The 18,626-nt window shown below is 49.9% G+C and overlaps 1 protein-coding gene across 8 annotated transcripts in view; it reads right to left on the reverse strand.

Annotated features, from left to right (window-relative positions):
• The window catches only part of LOC147016145 (protein FAM200C-like), a 32,331-nt gene extending 21,033 nt beyond the window's left edge, over window positions 1-11,298 (reverse strand). For 2 of the 8 annotated variants that reach the window (XM_085848891.1, XM_085848890.1), the window contains exons 1-5: window positions 10,842-11,297; window positions 10,214-10,603; window positions 5,164-5,237; window positions 4,928-5,015; window positions 3,978-4,212 (exon numbers count right to left, since the gene is read on the reverse strand). Coding sequence is in view for 2 of the 8 variants with exons in the window: in XM_085848893.1 (XP_085705019.1) it covers window positions 3,978-4,212; window positions 4,924-4,932 (244 nt within the window). In the remaining 6 variants the exon portion in view is untranslated. Of the gene's footprint in view, window positions 1-3,977; window positions 4,213-4,923; window positions 5,016-5,163; window positions 5,238-10,213; window positions 10,604-10,841 lie in introns of all 8 variants that reach the window. The other 6 variants (XM_085848893.1, XM_085848894.1, XR_015050031.1 and 3 more) reach the window with 5 other exon arrangements.
• Between the last annotated feature and the right edge of the window lie 7,328 nt (window positions 11,299-18,626).

Raw genomic sequence — 18,626 nt, forward strand, 5'->3', positions numbered from 1 at the left:
TCTCTACCCAGTCCGCCAGCTCACCCCCATTATCCTCCACTACCTCTGTGTGTGTGTGTGCGTCACTTACCCCGTCTTCCTCGTGTAGTCTTTCCTCTATTTTTTCTATCTCCCGTGTCTCTGCCAACTCTTCACCCTTTACCTCCCTTGTCTCCACTATTATTTCCTTTGTCACGGCCTTCATGCCCGCCTGCAGGCATCGGCCCATGTTCTGCGTCTCACCCCGTAGCTCTTTCATTTCTTTTCTCATTTGCTGTGTATTCGCATCCATCGTCGTTTTCACTTCATTTGTATTTGTATCCATCTTTTCATCCATTTTTTGTGTATTCGCATCCATCGTCGTTTTCACTTCATTTGTATTTGTATCCATCTTTTCATCCATTTTTTGTGTATTCGCATCCATCTTTTCGTTCATGCCTTTCATTTCCGCATTCATTTGTGCCAGCATGGTGAATGGCTGGGCCATGTCGGATGCACTCAGCTGAGCCGTTTCGGCAGGGGTTGGGGAAGGGTTTTGGTGGAGAGGGGGGGGGGAGGTGTCATACACCGCGGCCGCTGCCGCACCCAGTTCGGGCTCTGGGCTCAGTTGGGGGAGTTCATGTTCCTGCACAATCAACATTTCCTGCACGGGGATTTCATCCTGGACCATGGACTCTACATTATTACACATATACATTTCTAATACCCCCGGCTCCCGCTCGCCTTGAGACGCCATCTTGCTTCTCGTGAAGGGTTAATTTGCTCGCTCGTAATTTGGAGGGAATCGGGGGTCGCTTCTCTCACCCCTGGACCGATTCCCGTGAATTTCGCCGGAGACAGGAGAGCCTGTTTTCCTTTCTCCGATACCAGTGCCGCGAGGAGGGCGATGAATTTGTATCGCACGACCTGACACCAGTGTTGCGGTATTCGCGCCCGCCGGCGTGCGAACGGCCACGTAACTCGAATCGCGGCACGTCGCCCACCGGACGGACAATCCAGTCGTGACCCTCTCGGACTAACGCCGGGAACCAGTCACGGGTGGACCTTTCGGTCTCACCGCGATCGAGCCAATCAGCCCCCGCGTGGGATAGGGTTGCTCGCCAAATTCGACCTACCTAAGTACCCACGCGGAGGGTAGACCGGGCGATCGCACCTCGCCGCAGGTCGACTTCGGACACGGGCCACTTAAGCGACCCGTTCCGTACTATCAGAATAACCGAGCGGTGTTATCGTCGACCTCGACGGTTCGATTAATTATCGGGCGTACTCAGCCCACTACCAACCCTTTACGTGAAGCAAGATGAGGGTTCAATGGGGGAAAAGACGAAGCGAAGCGGGAGAACAGTTCAACAATAAAGCACATTAATTCGCGGCACACGGGAAGCACACAAATACAATTCCACCAAAAGCACACAAAAAAAAGAAAACACAATTCCCTTTACACAAAAAGCAAATATAAAAGCGAAAACAATGCAGAGCTAATACCGACTACCGAGCACACGGCAACACTTATACAATTCTACTTCACAGACGGCGCCGACAACACATACCCAAAACCAAGGAAAAGAAATCCCCCAAGAATGAGGCAGGCCTGAGGCCGAGACCGGGTCGCGCCTACCCGTCTGGTGATGAGACGCGGAGCGGCGATGGCGCCGCACTCCGCGGGCCTCGCGGACAGTGCCTGGCAGGGGGTGGGAAAAGGGGCCCCCTTGGTCGCACTATCTCAGCGCGGGGGGAAACAGGAGGGGGTTGCTGATGCTCGGGGTATAGAGGATCTTTATTATCCCTGGTGTGCGTCTCCACCTTGGCCAGGTCGCGCTGCCGGCCTTCCTCGGGCGTGCAGCTCCCGGCACCGTCGCGAGCACCCCCTCGTCTGCCTTCGCCGCTGCCGCCTCTCCGCCTCTGGACTCTCCACCCTGGACTCTTCTTTGGGCTCCCCTCGTTCGACTCTCTTCAGCTTCTCCAGCTACTGCAGGCTTCGGGCTCCAGACTTCCACACTCGTCCCCTCCGTTCCGACTCCTTCTCGTTCTGCTGACTGACGAACACCGTCCTTTTATCCCTCCATAGCTTCGCCTTTGACCCCCTCCCTTTGACCTTTCACCTCGCTCCCCCTTGGCCCGAGAAAAAGTGGGCGTGAAGGCTTTTTGATCCACAAATTTGCATATATCGATCGTTCTGGAGGCGGGGCCAAATCGCCCCTCGCTCACCGATTGGACGGCAAAAAGTGGGCGTGTGTCGTTTTTGATCCGTTTTTGAAGCACAAAATCCGTGATTTTGTACACGCTGTTCGACGCGCGCTCTGCACGAATCCAACACCGGTACCCACAGCGGGGCAAGAACGGTGGCGATGCTACGGTTGCGAGGTGTGACGGGAAGGTCGTGGCGGTTGTGGTGAAGCGGCGTTGTGGTTGGTGGTTGATGTTGTGGTTGTGGTGGTAATCATGGCGGTTGGTCCAAAATAAAGATAGTAAAAGAAAAACGGCTATCCTGAAGAGTCGCAGCTCGCATAAATGACATGTATTCCCACTAGACAACGGGTTTGGGCCTAACTACACATGCACTTACCGAGATACCTCACCTAAGGGACCTGAATGGTGGTTTGCGAATTTGGTAACCACAACACTATATATTTATGTATGTACGAATGTATATATACATATATATGTACATTGTTGTGGTTCTAGGAAGCGTATGCCTCCAAGGCAGTGGCATCCAATGCATAGTGGTCCCAAGACAGTTATTCCATTAATATACGTTTCGAGAGTTCCTTCCCTTTTGTCTAATATTCTAATGGGTCAAATGGGATGTGCTTTGTGGGGATTTCATAGCTAGGTTTGCTTACACCACTAAACTTCATTTCTACTCTTCTTTTATGCTTATTCCTGAAATAAATCCGAATTTGGGTACTCGCGTAGGCCAGCAGGCACTGCGCTCGCACACCCTTAATTAATAAATTTAATATGCGGCCATATTTAATATCATATTTAGTATGAGAGTGCGGCCTCTGTGGGAAAGCATCATGGTGTGAATGAGTTGATTGGGCATTACATTAAAAAAAAAAGTCACAGCTGGCACAGTACCCAGCACTCAGCATCAAAGTGGTTACCCATGTCAGGGACATTGACATAGAAACAATGCAGAAGGCATTGAATGTGTGGTTAGATGACAATACCCAGAAAAAAGGTGATTTCAAATGGATCTCTGACTCGTGAAAAGGCAAAGCGCATATACAATCATTTGGTTGGTGTGGGTGCTACTGCAAACATGAGTGATGCGAGTGAGCGCCACCCTTCGTGATGCGGGTACGAATGGCCCCAGTCCCTTCCGAGCTAGCAGGGATGGTTTGACTACTTCAAGAGCGGTACAGTCTCCACAATGTGAAGCTCACAGGTGAGCGTGCCTCAGCAGACCACAAGGCAGCGGAAACTTTCTCTGCTCAACTCACGCAGCTCAGAGGAGAAGGGGTATGTACCAAATGCCAACCCAGTGATAGAGCAGTATCTCCGGTTCAAGAGGGGGTTGGATGATGTTTTGCTCCCATACAAGGAACTCCACAGAAACCTGCAGCACTCAGAAAAACAGCTGCCAATTACCGAATTTTTGTACGCAAAGTGTTCGTATTCAATCGTGGTTATAGTTGTGGGCTTTTTACTTTGAGAAAAAGCTTTCAAAAAACAAATTTGCCGAGCGTGCTGCATTTTGTTCGCCAATGTACGGTCGGCACTTGGCCCAGTCTACGAGTGGCATCTGCTTTCAGAGTGGAAGTCAGGCGAACACCAACTCAGTTTTGCTGCAATCCCTAAATGACTGCATGTGCCGGATGAGCAAGTATGAAGAAGTGTAAAATACTGATTCCCTGTGAACCCAGCAAACTCCGCAATTTTAAGACCAGATTTTGACAATGATCGCCTGACTGTACTGCTGTAAACAGGTGTATGCACACTGCCAGCCTTTGTGGAGAGCCTAGACTCAAGAGTGTCATATAAAGCATTCTCACCAAGGTAATGCAAGATGAACCTGCTTCCCAGGTTAGGAAAGGAAATTGTGATGCGGGCACGGAGCTCGGAAAACGAGGCCTGGGGAGGGAGAGTGAACCGGCGAACTTCTTTCAGAGAAGAACAATCTCGGCAGAGTCCCAGAAAGGCCTTCACAGGGATGTCCCGTTCTCCCTGTCTCTCCATTTTTCGATGTTCACAAACCACATGATCTCTCCACCCGCCGACCATTTGATGCTGTACAAGAAAATGCAGTCACAAAATGCTCCTCAAACATGAAAACACCACAAGGGTCAGAAATTGTCTGATCACCCAAAAATAATTTGTCAGGGAGACTGGGGTATGTTGAGCTGGTTCACTTTTTTTTTTTTTCCTATTGCCATAAGAATAGATCTGATAGTTTCTGACAATGGTGCCTGAGTGCACTACACAGTTGTGTATCCCCAAGAACAAACATTTTATGTCTAATTAATGAATAAAAAATTGCCTTTCGGCTGAACTTGCCCCTGGCTTTGGGAAGGGGTGCCATTCTTCTGTTCTTTAGTCACAGCTTTGGAAATGTTTTCACACTAAATTTTCTGTAACTCTTATTGCAATCAAAAACAAACTACAGATATTTTCCAATCCGGTTGTTTGATCATCAGCCTATTGGCTTTGTCGGGCTATTCTAACAGCTAATGAATTTACCATCTCTGCAAATCACACGGAAAGACGAACTACTCTTTTCTCCAGGCTGCTCTAACTGCAGTGAAGGGCCAAAGGAAGTTTCTCAATGAGATCCATTTTTGGGAAAGAGCACTCGTCATTTGTCTCGAAGATGAATTAAGGTTGGCCTCGTCCAGAAGCTATGTGACCTTTTCTTCAAGGTAATCACCATCAATTTTTTTTCCACCAAGCTGCAATGGTAAACTTTAAATTTCCCAGCAAATTTAACTAACACATAATCACCCACAGCATGCGTCACATCATCTTCGTCGCTCTCAAGGAGACCATCCTCATCTGTGGAGTCGTCGTAAATAATTTCAGGGGAGAACTTGTATCTGGAATTGAAAAGAACAAACAAATAGAAATCAAAATGTACGTAAGGAAAATCCAAGATCTCCCGAGGATGTTAAGAAATCCAAGTGAATAAATTTTGAAACCAAGAAATAAACTCAGAGACAAGCAGGTTTAAAATTCAAAGAACACCTGAATGTGGGACCTCGGGAGACGAACTATCGCGAAGTTGACGTCGCGCCATCACAATTCCCCACACTTCCCACCTGAAGCAAAGGTGAAAATGGCAAAAATTTCCACGACAGAAATAACCCGATATCAAATTTTGAGGAAATTCCCCCCCCCCCGTTTTGACCCCTGTGACCTCAAGTCCCCCACCCCATGGGGCATGGACCAGGGGTCAATTCCAAAAAAAAAACATCGTTACATATTCCACGAATCCCCCAATGTTGATTGTATATACAGAGTTTAATTTTAAAATGTGCCCATGATTGAATTTTTCAGTATCTGACTTTTTGACCCCACCCTAGTGGGTGGGGCCAAAAATGTTACTGTTGTCGCACCTTCTTGCCATTTAGTGATCACAACCACAAAGTTTCGTGAATTTCTACCCAATCGTCAGAGGAAATACCATAACGGACAGACAGACAGACTACAACACCCCCCCTCCTAATTTTTTTCAAAAACCATGGGGATAATAATTTAGAGTAAGGCAGCCACGAGTACAATCGCTATGGAGATGAGAAGTGTTCATATTGCTTATCTGTCCATAACTGATGAGAGGTTATTGAATAAATCAGATACTGTATAATAAAAAAATGACCGTTTTTACAGCCATTTTTCCCTGCTGTGCAGGGGTTGGGCTTTTTCTTGAGGCAATGTTTTATGGCCGGATGCCCTTCCTGACGCCAACCCTGGTCGCCTCTTATGACACACAGGGATATGGTACACCTATTCTAACCGGGGCATACACCGGGACCAGTACACTGGTACTCATTTCGACGACCTCGGAAGGATGACAGGCTGAGTCAACCCCCTGGTGTTAATTCAGCAGCCAACGGGGCTTGAACTCAGGACCCTGGGATCCCAAGCCACCACCCTAACCACTAAGCCAACACCAGGCTTAATAAATCAGATACTGTGCGCTTGTTAAATGCTGACGCCCTTCCTAAAGATGTAGTCTCTGGTGTTCGACATGATAGATGGTGGCGCTTCTTGAAGGAGATGAACCAATCACGTCCTCGGAAAGAAAGAAAGAAAAAAATAAAAAAATAAAAAGAAGAAATTATGTTTTTTTTTGTTTTATTTGTCAAACGAACGATGAGCAAGTTTGTCATTTCTGTCCAAACCATTCTATCCATTTACATTTTTCCAGGTACTTTTTTTTTTTTATTTTTTTTTTTTTTTTGTATACCTTGGTCGAGGCTCGTATGAGAGCTAACACACAACTCACAGCAAGGAGGCATGAGACAAGAGGGGCGGGAGTGGAAGGGACAAAACATTGGGGAACAGACACAGGTGAACTGTGGAAGGGAAAGGGATGGGGATGGGACGGGGAACATGGCGAGGGGAAGATGGACATTAAAGGGACTTTCAGGAAGGAAAGCAGGGAGAATTGAAGGAAGTGGGCTTGGGTGGAGTGTCGGGGGTAGAAAAGACCGAGGATTTGGATGGGGGAAGATAAGAGGTGGTGGTGAACAGCTGTTTTGAAAGCCTGAAGGGAAGAATGGGAAAGAATAGAGTGAGGAAGTTTATTCCAAAGGCGGGAAAAAAGAGGAATGAAAGAGTGAAGATGAGCAGTGATTCGTGATTTTGGTAGTTTTACCAGAAGGGGGTTGTTGGCGGACCTTGAGCGCCCTGTGGAAATGTGGTTGGGATAAATCGCAGAGAGAGCAGGGGGCAAGGCTGGAGAGGAAGTCGGTGAAGACAGAAAGACCACCGACCAACCTGCGGTGATTGGTGAGAGGCCCAAAGACTCAGCTTCATTGCGGGAGATGCCAATGATCTTAAAAGCCCTGGTTTCGACAGCGTGAAGTCGAGAAAGGTGGAGGCAGGAGCACCAGCCCAGAGGGAGAGCAGTACTCCATCAGGCTACGGACAAAAGCTTTGTAAGTGGTCAGGAGCTCAAGAGGGCCGAGGAAGGACTTTGCACGACGGAGGATTCCCAGTCGGCGACTGGCTTTTGAGGCAAGGTTGGAAATGTGACTTTCCCAGGAAAGGTCATGGCAGATAGTGAGACCCAGAAGCTTGAAAGAAAAGACTTCTTCCAGAGGATTGTTGAGAAAGTGGATGGGGGGTTTTGTAAACGGTCCTTTCGAAGAGACATAGTGAGAGTGTGAGATTTGTCTGGATTGAAAGACATGTTCCACGTGTTGGACCAGTTTGTGATTTTATCCAGATCTGCAGTGAGTGAAGAAGCTGCTGCTTGCCGGGCTGAGGGATGACAGATGGTACGGCAGAGGGTTGAGTCATCGGCAAAGAGAAATAGAGGATTTTCCAGAGAGTCAGAGATCATTGATGAAAACCAGAAAAAGAACAGGGCCCAGAACGCTACCTTGAGGAACTCCAGCCTGCACAGGAAGAGGAGATGAAAGAACTCCATTTAGGGCCACACGTTGACTGCGACAGGAGAGGAAGTCTGCGAGCCATGAGTGGAGATGGCCTTGAATACCATGGGCAGAGAGTTTGGTGAGTAGGGCAGGGTGCCAGACTGTGTCAAAAGCACGTGATATGTCCAGGGATACGGCTCGGTTCCTGTCTGGCATTGAGGACCTCCATCCATTGATGGGAGAGCAGTACCAGCATATCCAGGGTAGAGTGACCTGGTGTGAAAGCAAATTGATGAGTGGAAATCAAGCCATTGGAGAAGAGGAAGGATTTCATGTGTGAAGCAATGATGGATGTCATAACCTTGCTGATGATTGGGAGAAGGCTGATTGGTCTATAGTTACAGGGATCTGTTTTTGCACCTTTTTTTATGCAGGGCAGTGATGTTAGCAGATTTCCAAGCAGATGGCAGATGACCTTGGGAAAATGAGAGGGTGAATAGAACAGAGAGAGGGTGAGCAAGAGCAGAAGAGCAGGCTTTGAGGACACGTGGGCTGATGCCGTCTGGACCGGTTGCAGAATCTGACTTGAGGTTTGAAAGCAAGCTCTCCACCTTGTCAGGAGAAAGGATACAGAGTCCAGGGACAGTTGGGTGCGACTGGGTAAAGTGGGTAGAGATAGTGATGGGTTTGGGACACAAGATTTAGCTGCAAACACCGAGTTTAGACATTCAGCTTTATCACGTGTGGAATCAGCAGTGCGGCCATTTGAGGTAAGGGAGGGGATGGAGGGGGAACATACACCAGAAACAGATTTGATTAAACGCCACCAGGATTTTGAGGAGGGAGAGAGGTTTGAGAGTTCAGACTTGAGATGAGAAAGATGTTGTTTTCTGGCTCTCCTGAGGGTAGCTACACTTGTTCCGAGCTTTGTGGAAAGAACTGAGATTGCCCTCAGTTGGGTTTGCTTTCCATGAGGCAAAGGCAAGTTGTTTCAGGACAACTGCCTCGCCACAAGCTTCAGTAAACCAAGGGCGGGAGGAAGGTAAGACAACTGAACACGAGAGGGGATAAATCTGTGCATGAGGGAGAGCAAGTTTCTTTGAAAGAATTCCAGGATGAGTTGATGTTTGAGAAAGTAGTGATAGGAGACCAGTCTGTAAGTTTGATGGCTGCTCGGAGACCCTGCCAGTCGGCTTGAGTGAAATGCCAGACTCGGCGGTGAGGTGGTTCTCTGATAACAGCCAGAGAGATGTCCACTTTAATAAGGACGTGGTCAGAAGAACCAATTGGAGCGAAGGAAGAGCAGCAGATATTGTCAGGGAAATTTGTCAAAATCAGATCCAGAAGAGATGGAGTACCATTGGTTGAGATCCGGGTCGGGAAGTTGACCGATTGAGTCAGTCCCAATGAGTCACAGAAAGCTTTTGCTGATGTCCCATGGCAGGTGAGAGAGGTACCCACACCTAGCCAACTGGCGTGATGACAATTGAAGTCGCCACATAAGAGGAAGAGAGAGTTTGGATGAGAAGATAGAAGATGGTCCATGTTTTCGGAGAGTGAGGTGTAGATGGAGTCATCACTGTTCGGTGGACGGTACAGTACACATATAAACATGAGGTGGGAGTGGAGGGGAAGCCGAAGCCAGAGGTATTCCTGGGGGGTGTGGGGGAGTGAGGGCAGTGCAGGGAGAGTGAGGAATAGAGTCTTTGATGAAGAGAGCAACACCTCCACCAGGACGAGGCTCAGGTCTGTCATACCGTAAGAGGGAGTAACCAGGGAGAGATACTTGGGAGTCAGACACGTCTTGGGAGAGGAAAGTTTCTGTTAGGCAGATAATGTCTGGTTTGTCAGTGGCAACCTGCATGGAAAGATCTGAAAGGTTTGAGCGAAGGCCCCGGATATTTGAGGTCCACACTTTTAATGAAGAGGTAGGGGAGGAGGCTTTTGGTGCAGGAGGTGGAGGGGGCGGGGGAGGGGCGGACGAGGGACGAGGGGGGGAGGTAAGGAGGGTTGCTGAAGGAGTGTGGGGTATTGCAGAATAGCGAGGGGAGGGGGCCGAATGAGGAGGAGAAAAGGCTCTGTGGTGCTGTGAGAGAGGGGGGACAAGAGACAAGGAAGATGGCAGTTGAGGATTTGAGAAGGTGGAGTGAAGAGATGGAGGTGAGAGGGCAGTGGAGGAGGCAGGTTGGTGGATGAGAGGGGTGCAACTTAGAGAAGGAAGAGTGAGGGGGATGAAAGGTGGGAGAAAGGTGAGGGGAATTTTTGAAAGGGTGAGAGGGAGGCTTGGAGAGGAGAAGAGTGGGATGGTTGCTTTGAGAGTGAGAGTGAGGGGTGAGGGGGGTGAGTTGGCACTGAAGTTGGAAAAAAAGAATGGTTGATGGAAAGCGAGCATCCATGGCAAACTGTGGTTTTTAAAAGTTTTAGGTCAGAGATGCGATTTAACACAATTCTTGATGGATGCAATGAAGGCGAATTCAGAGCATGGAGAGAAGAAGCGCTGTAATAGTTGGATTTTTTAGGCAAGGAATGAAGGAGAGGTCGAAATGAGAGCAGTCTGTTAAAATAGCAGAAGAGTAGTGCATTGTGAAACAGTAAAGAGTACCACATGTGTGAGAGAGGAAGATGAAGCATTATAAGATCGTTTTTGTTGTTAATATTAATGTATGAGAGAGTTCCTTTTCATTGCTACTTACCTGCCTTTTCATCTCTCGACCAATTCTCTGGAACGGTGAGCCCATTCCTCACCGCAAATTCATACGCCAGTCGTCGACATTCATCAGCACCGGCACCATGACGCTGTTCGGACACTTTCTTCACACGCCATGCCAGGTCAGTCTCCATCGCCTCGTTTAAAACCAGGTGGGCTTTTGACACTGCAGCATAGCCATTTACCGAACCCTCACCTCGTGCACGTTTGGTGATGAAGCGCTTCAGAGTGTTTCGATCCAATTTGTAATCCCGAGCCACAGAATGGATCGTCTTTCCATCAGCAACATCTCCGGCTGCTCTTTCAAGGACGTCCAAGGGGGTTTGACCCCTACGTGTTTTACGTTTATATACTCTTGGCATGTCTCTGGTCTTCTCTGCAACAAGAAAATGTGATTAAAATTTTTTTTTTTTTAAACCATTTGCTTGAAATTATGCAAAACCTGAAAGCAGGACGGTGTACCGTATGTTGAGATTCATTGGAATCATCAGATAGGTTGACTAAATTGTTGGTCAAGTTGAGCAGTGGCTCCACTTGGCCCAAACCAGTGGCTCATCTTGGCCCACTACTTTAAAACGTGAATAAAATTACCTTTTACCGTGAAGATAACTTACCATGCACACAATGCTATCAGCAACATCCAGAAAGGTGCAATTCCAAACCGATTCCATAGATGGCTCCACTCTCTTGATATGGTTTCTGGTTTACGGGAAACGGGGGGATGGATCAACTGGATCAACTGGATCAACTGACCCAACTGACCCAACTGACCCAACTGACCCAACTGACCCAACTGACCCAACTGACCCAACTGACCCAACTGACCCAACTGACCCAACTGACCCACAGAGTCCCTGTGCCAGTGGCTAATGTTACCTGCTCGACCATGTGCACAAGCTCGTCTCCCTATTTATCCATGTACGACCCGCCGTCTGAGTGCTTCCTGATGCAGCTGCGTGCCTATCCGCCGTCTCGCTCACCACATTGGTCGTACCGACCTTGATCAAACAAAATGCACCAATCAGGTGATCAGCGAAACGATACGTCACGTGATCGTACGTCACCAACAACAACTTCGGTATTTTAAAGGATATTCACTCGTAACATTTTATTATTAGTATAGGTACAGAATTGTACACGATATTACACAGTAACTTGCTGTTGTTGTTTAATTGCGATTTTGTAGGAAATTTCATTCCTTCGATCAAGAGAAGGTTGATGTGACGTCAGACGATATTAAATAATTCCTCATTCCACCACATCGCCGTCTATTTGTACCGTGACAGGAGAGGTACATTAAAAGAGTTTTTTTTAAACGCCGTATAAATAAAATAACCCGCAGTGCAATCACCATAGCAACCATTGATGGAAGGTTTCATGAGATATCCCATAATGCCGTGCGCGCCGCCATGTTGGTTGAAATCAGTTGCCTGGCAACGATGGCGTCAGGAGCTCCACAATCTATCACGTTCACTTCGTCATTCTGATTTACTGCAATGGAAGGATACGCTAATTATTTGGCCTTGTGAGGTCTAATTTACCGTTTCTCGCTTCTTTAGCTTGCAAACCAATATGACGCCCGAGCAAACTTTGGGTGGTTTGCAGTTTCCCTCCCAGCTTTGTCACATCCATACATAAGCTGTACAGTGTGTTTATATATACTAGTACGGGCCCGTAGGTGCGTGCCAGTATGTGCAGAGTGTGTGTGTGTCTCTCTCTGTCTCTCTCTCTCTCTGTCTCTCTCTCTCTCTGTGTCTCTCTCTCTCTCTCTGTGTCTCTCTCTCTCTGTGTCTCTCTCTCTCTCTGTGTCTGTCTCTCTCTCTCTCTGTCTCTCTCTCTCTCTGTGTCTCTCTCTCTCTCTCTCTGTGTCTCTCTCTCTCTCTGTGTCTCTCTCTCTCTGTGTCTGTCTCTCTCTCTCTCTCTCTCTCTCTCTCTCTCTCTCTCTCTCTCTCTCTCTCTCTCTCTCTCTCTCTCTCTCTCTCTCTCTCTCTCTCTCTCTCTCTCTCTCTCTCTCTCTCTCTCTCTCTCTCTGTCTCTCTCTCGTGTTCTCTCTCTCGTGTTCTCTCTCTCGTGTTCTCTCTCTCGTGTTCTCTCTCTCTCTCTCTCTCTCTCTCTCTCTCTCTCTCTCTCTCTCTCTCTCTCTCTCTCTCTCTCTCTCTCTCTCTCTCTCTCTCTCTCTCTCTCTCTCTCTCTCTCTCTCTCTCTCTCTCTCTCTCTCTCTCTCTCTCTCTCTCTCTCTCTCTCTCTCTCTCTCTCTCTCTCTCTCTCTCTCTCTCTCTCTCTCTCTCTCTCTCTCTCTCTCTCTCTCTCTCTCTCTCTCTCTCTCTCTCTCTCTCTCTCTCTCTCTCTCTCTCTCTCTCTCTCTCTCTCTCTCTCTCTCTCTCTCTCTCTCTCTCTCTCTCTCTCTCTCTCTCTCTCTCTCTCTCTCTCTCTCTCTCTCTCTCTCTCTCTCTCTCTCTCTCTCTCTCTCTCTCTCTCTCTCTCTCTCTCTCTCTCTCTCTCTCTCTCTCTCTCTCTCTCTCTCTCTCTCTCTCTCTCTCTCTCTCTCTCTCTCTCTCTCTCTCTCTCTCTCTCTCTCTCTCTCTCTCTCTCTCTCTCTCCCTCTCTCTCTCTCTCCCTCTCTCTCCCTCTCTCTCTCTCCCTCTCCCTCCCTCTCTCTCTCCTCTCTCTCCCTCCTCTCTCTCTCTCCCTCCTCCCTCTCCCTCCCCCTCTCTCCCTCCCTCTCCCTCCCCCTCTCTCCCTCCCTCTCCCTCCCCCTCTCTCCCTCCCTCTCCCTCCCCCTCTCTCCCTCCCTCTCTCCCTCTCTCCCTCCCTCTCCCTCCCCTCTCCTCTCCCCCTCTCTCCCTCTCCCCCTCCCTCCCCCTCTCTCCCTCCCTCTCCCTCCCCCTCTCTCTCCCTCCCTCTCCCTCTCCCCCCTCTCTCCTCCCTCCCTCCCCTCCCTCCCTCCCTCCCCCTCCCTCCCTCCCTCTCCCTCCCCCTCTCTCCTCCCTCCCTCCCCTCCTCTCCCTCTCTCCCTCCCTCTCTCCCTCCCTCTCTCCCTCCCTCTCCCTCCTCTCTCCTTTCTTCCCTCCCTCTCTCCCTCTCTCCCTCTCTCTCTCTCTCTCTCCCTTCCCTTTCTCCCTCCCCTCTCTCCTTCCCTCCCTCTCCCTCCCTCTCCCTCCCTCTCTCCCTCTCCCTCCTCTCCCTCTCTCCCTCTCTCTCTCCTCCCTCTCCCTTCCCCTCTCTCTCCCTCCCTCTCTCCTCTCCCTTCCCTCTCTCCCTTCCCTCTCCTCTCTCTCCCTCCCTCTCCTCCCCCTCTCTCCCTCCTCTCTCCCTCCCCTTCTCTCTCCTCTCTCTCCTCTCCCTCCCTCTCTCCCTCCCTCTCCCTCCCCTCTCTCCCTCCCTCTCCCTCCCCCTCTCTCCCTCTCCCTCCCTCTCTCCCTCTCCCTCCCCCCTCTCTCCCTCCCTCTCCCTCCCCCCTCTCTCCCTTTCTCTCTCTCCCTCTCTCCTCTCCCTCTCTCCCTCTCCCCCCTCCCTCCCCTCCCTCTCTCCCTCTCTCCCTCCCTTTCTCCCTCCCCTCTCTCTCTCTCTCCCTCTCTCTCCCTCCCTCTCTCCTCTCCCTCTCCCTCCCCTTCTCCCTCTCTCCCTCCCTCTCTCCCTCCCTCCCTCCCTCCTCTCTCTTCCCTCCCTCTCTCTCCCCCTCTTTCTCCCTCCCTCCCTCCCTCCCCTCTCTCTCCCTCCCACTCTCCTCCCTCTCTCCCTCCCTCCCTCCCTCTCCTCTCTCTCCCCTTCTCTCTCTCCCTCCCTCTCTCCCTCTCTCTCTCCCCTCCCTCTCTCTCCTCTCCCCCCTCTCCCTCCCCTCTCTCCCTCCCCTCTCTCCCTCCCTCCTCTCCCTCCCTCCCCTCTCCTCTCCCCCTCCCTTCCCCTCTCCTCCCTCTCCCTCCCTCTCTCCCTCCCTCCTCCCTCCTCTCTCCCTCCCCCTCCCTCCCTCTTCTCCCTCCCCTCCCTCCCCTCTCTCCCTCCCCTCTCTCCTCCCTCTCCCTCCCCTCTCTCCTCCCTCTCCCTCCCTCTCTCTCTCCCTCCCTCTCTCCTCTCCCTCCCTCTCTCCCTCCCTCTCCCCTCCCCTCTCCCTCCCTCTTCCCTCTCCCTCTCTCCTCTCCCCCCCATCTCTCCCTCCCTCTCCCCCTCCCCCCATCTCTCCCTCCCCTCTCTCCCTCCTCTCCCTCTCTCTCCCTCTCTCTCCTCCCTCTCCCTCCCCTCTCCCTCCCCTCTCCCTCCCCCCTCTCCCTCCCTCTCTCTCTCTCCCCTCTCTCCTCTCCCCTCTCTCCCCTCCCTCTCTCTCCCTCCTCTCTCCCTCCCCCTCTCTCCCTCCCTCTCCCTCCCCTCTCTCCCTCCCTCTCCCTCTCTCTCTTCTCCCTCCCTCTCTCCCTCCTCCTCTCTCTCCCTCCCTCTCCCTCCCCTCCCTCCCTCTCCCTCCCCTTCCCTCCCTCCCTCCTCCTCCCCTCTCTCCCTCCCCCTCTCTCCCTCCCCTCTCCCTCCCCTCTCTCCCTCCTCTCTCCCCTCCCTCCTCCCTCCCTCTCCCCTCTCTCTCCCTCCCCCTCTCTCTCCCTCTCCCTCTCTCTCCCCTCCCCCTCTCTCCCTCCCCTCTCTCCCTCTCCCTCCCCTCTCTCCCTCCCTCTCCCTCCCCTCTCTCCCTCCTCTCCCTCCCCTCTCTCCCTCCTCTCCCCTCTCTCCTCTCCCTCTCCTCTCCCTCTCCCCCTCCCTCCCTCTCCCCTCCCCCTCCCCTCCTCCTCCCCTCTCCCTCTCCCCTCTCCCTCCCCCCCTCCCCTCCCTCTCCCTCCCTCCCTCCCTCCCCTCCCCCTCCCTCTCCCTCTCCCTCCCTCCCCCTCCCTCCTCCCTCCCCTCCCCTCTCCCCTCTCCCTCCCCCCTCTCTCCCTCCCCTGGAATTCTGTAAATATATATATATATATATATATATATATATATATATATATATATATATATATATATATATATATATGTGTGTGTAAACACACTTTTTTTCTTTTGTGCACGTACGGCCACGCACGTACGGGCACACACTAGTGTAAGTAAATACATCAACTCTGGAGTGCAACATGGAAATAATGGGCCAAATGACCACCTCATGACTATTTGAAACACATTTGTAGGTGCATCATGGTGAAAAATCTGATCATAGAAAGGTTCGCAATTCCATTCACAATATCCCTGCCTGAGAGATCTGCACCAAGAGGGAATAACACCAAGGAAGTGGGAATAAAATTGCCCTTTGTTTGACACACTCACAATGTACACTATTTCCTGCTCTGTGTTGTTAATGTCTTCTGATCCATCAAAAAGCAGACCCAGAATTCGGCTGATTTCAGCTTTTCTCGCAATGCTGAATTCATCACATCTGCTGCAGTAAGAGTAATCCGTGCTCCTGCTGTATCCCTGTGATATGCACTTCCAACATTCACTCCAAGTCGCTTTAAAAGTACAATATTTTATTCAAAGTTATGAATAGGACGTGAATGCTTGGCGTCATGGAACGCAAGTAAAAATAAATTAAAAAAAATTGTGAGTACTTGTCTTACGAATCTGGAAACGATTTGCACACAAACAGCCAGAGTCCCTGCAGTTCAGTTATTTCGACAAGAATGTGTATAGTTAGAATCCATCCCCTATGTCTAATGGGAATTTCGTGTGTGCGCTACGAGTTATTTTATAGTTAGGTTTTTACATCTACAACAACTACAACAACAAAAACATCAACAACAACAACAGCTGCGCCGTCCCTCATTCAACCCGGTCGCCATTGCCCACCTGTTTTTGGCTGAGGGCATGGGCGGAGCCTCCGTCGCTTCAGATCGAAGCTCCGCTCCGAGGAAGGGAATAGAGCGTTTCCTCCAGCCAATGAGCGAAGGGCGAGCATCACACGCACGCCCCAGCCAATCAGGAGGCTGACCACCTCAGGGCTGGCTCCTCCTTAGCCAGATGGAGTGTTCGGCCCGACGAATTAGGGGTGGCCACGAGTCGTCCGACAACCCCTCGTCTAATCAGGATGTGAGTGGCGAGGAAAGAAACCCTCCCACCTCAAGAGTAGAGGAGTGATCGCGGCGATTGCGGAGCGGTCTGTGGTCGTGGTTTGAGCGGTCTGCAGTCTTGGTGGTGACTGGCTTCATCTGCAGTCTTGGTGGCGATTGGCTTCGTCTGCGGTCGTGGTTTGAGCAGTCTGCAGTGTTGGTGGTGATTGGCTTCGTCTGCAGTCTTGCTGGCGATTGGCTTCGTCTACGGATGTGGTGGCTTGGTCTCGGTCGTCGTCTGCGGCCCTTTGCGGTGGCTTCTCATGGTAGTGGTGGCCGAGCAGCCAGGGATGTGGGCCGTGGACTTCAGGTCGTGGGTCCGAGTCCCACCGTGATGGTTCAGAGTCGGTGTGACTGCACGAGGCGGGAAGGTACCCCGGCCTGGCTCGACCGAATAAAGACCCATGGGGTCCATTTTCGTGTGTGTGTGTGTGTGTGTGTGTGTGTGTGTGTGTATGTGTGTTTCCGTGGGCCCCGTCTGTAAGTAGAATTGTTAAGTGCCTTGTGCATTGTGAATTACATTTCTTATTCGTGATAACTCTGCTCTGTGTCTCCCTTCCCGATTACTACAGATTGTAAAATAAACCCCCGTGTTAAATGTTCCAGTTCGTCGTCTGTGTTTTTCCTTCATTGACCCAGCACGGTGCTTACTGAGAATTAGTGAGGCCGTCGGTGCCGTAAATTGTTAATTTAGTCCGGCGCGGCTTTGGTAACTTCCGCTCGGTTACGCCGGATCCGAGTCGGTAACTGAGGCTCGGTTCGGACAAAGTCGGTCGAGGGTGTGGTTTCCCCGGTAGCGAGACAGTGTGAGTACTTAGGTAAATTGAAATAGACAAGTGGACCCTGTGAAGACTCTGTTCCCCGGCCAGGTATGAAGAGAGCCAACAGAAGAGGATTCACCAAAATGCTGCTTTATTGAAGGACCACACGCCGGCCAGCGGAGTTGGTGTTGGCAGCCCAACCAACAGTGAAGAGCTCCCAAAACCACACTGAGTTTTACATCTAAAAAACTCTGCCTTATATACAATCTATTTCTAATTCCAATCTATGTCTGGTTATACTCCAACGCAAATTGATGTCACAAATCACTGTGGGATGGTCGCAGGACAAACAGAAATCCCTTTTAAGTTCACATCTGGCTTTGGTAAATGAACCCAGCTTCTCAGAAGTGGAATGTGGGTTGACCAGTAGGGGGCAGCCCTGTGCCAATGATGGACTACCTGACAGCACTTCCAGGCTATGACCCTTTTTTAACCTAAATAAAAGGCCCAGGAGTGGAATGCTTAAGAGAATCCAGATGACATTTTCCTTGGGACGTTATCACTGAAACAACACAGCCAGTGCTTTTAGAGGGCATCTGGTGGATTGAATTACTAGGAAACAACACAGCCAGTGCTTTTCGAGGGCATCTGGTGAATTGACGTATTAGGAAACAGTGCCACTACAACGATAAAGAGTTTCTTTGTAAAAGGCCTTACAGAGTATATAAGAATGGGTTCGAATCCCTACATCTACTATATATATATATATATATATATATATATATATATATATATATATATATATGTATTAATTATGGATCGGATGTGACCATAACATAGCACTCCTCACAATCCCTCCTTGGTCACATTTGACCATAATTTGCCATTTCCCCAAGCTCACCAAATCGGTGGGCCTCCATTTGACGGCTGAGTTGACCATCCCTAGGTTCCGCCACCAACAAACGGTATTTGCAAATGCCGTGAACAGCCAATGACAACCTCCAAATGAGAAGACCCTGATTACTGGTGGCCCAGGTTAGCATTTGTCCTTCTTGCTGCCACATGCCTGACATCAAATTCTCATAAATTTTCCTTATTCAGAGTATTGTGTAGGTAATTTCGCAAAATGCTAATTGCCCCAATATGATTTAGGTAATTCTACAAACACTAATTATAACAATATTATTTAGGTACTACTACAAAACATTACTTGCAACAATAATATTTAAGTAAGTCTACTAGACACTACTCGCAACAATATTAGTTAGGTAATCCTGCTAAAACACTACTTGCAACAATAATATTTAAGTAATTCTAGAAAACACTAATTGCAACAATACTTATTTCGGTAATTATACTAGACACTAATTGCAATAATACTTATTGACAATCCTTATGTCAATAGTTCTTCTCCCGTCTCTCCTCTCCCCCAGGAGGCGCTGTTGGTCTTTCCCTGTTTGGTGGCAGCTGTTTGTCCCAATTCCTTTGTCTGGGTGCAGCTTGGCACTTCCAGCTCCAGTGTCCTGATTGTCCACACGTATAACATTCTCCTGCCCTCTGCGGGCCATTATTT

This window comes from Eptatretus burgeri, chromosome 12 (genome assembly GCF_056783735.1).
Source record: "Eptatretus burgeri isolate ZD-2024b chromosome 12, Ebu_testis_v1, whole genome shotgun sequence".
NCBI classification, from domain to species: Eukaryota; Metazoa; Chordata; class Myxini; order Myxiniformes; family Myxinidae; genus Eptatretus; species Eptatretus burgeri.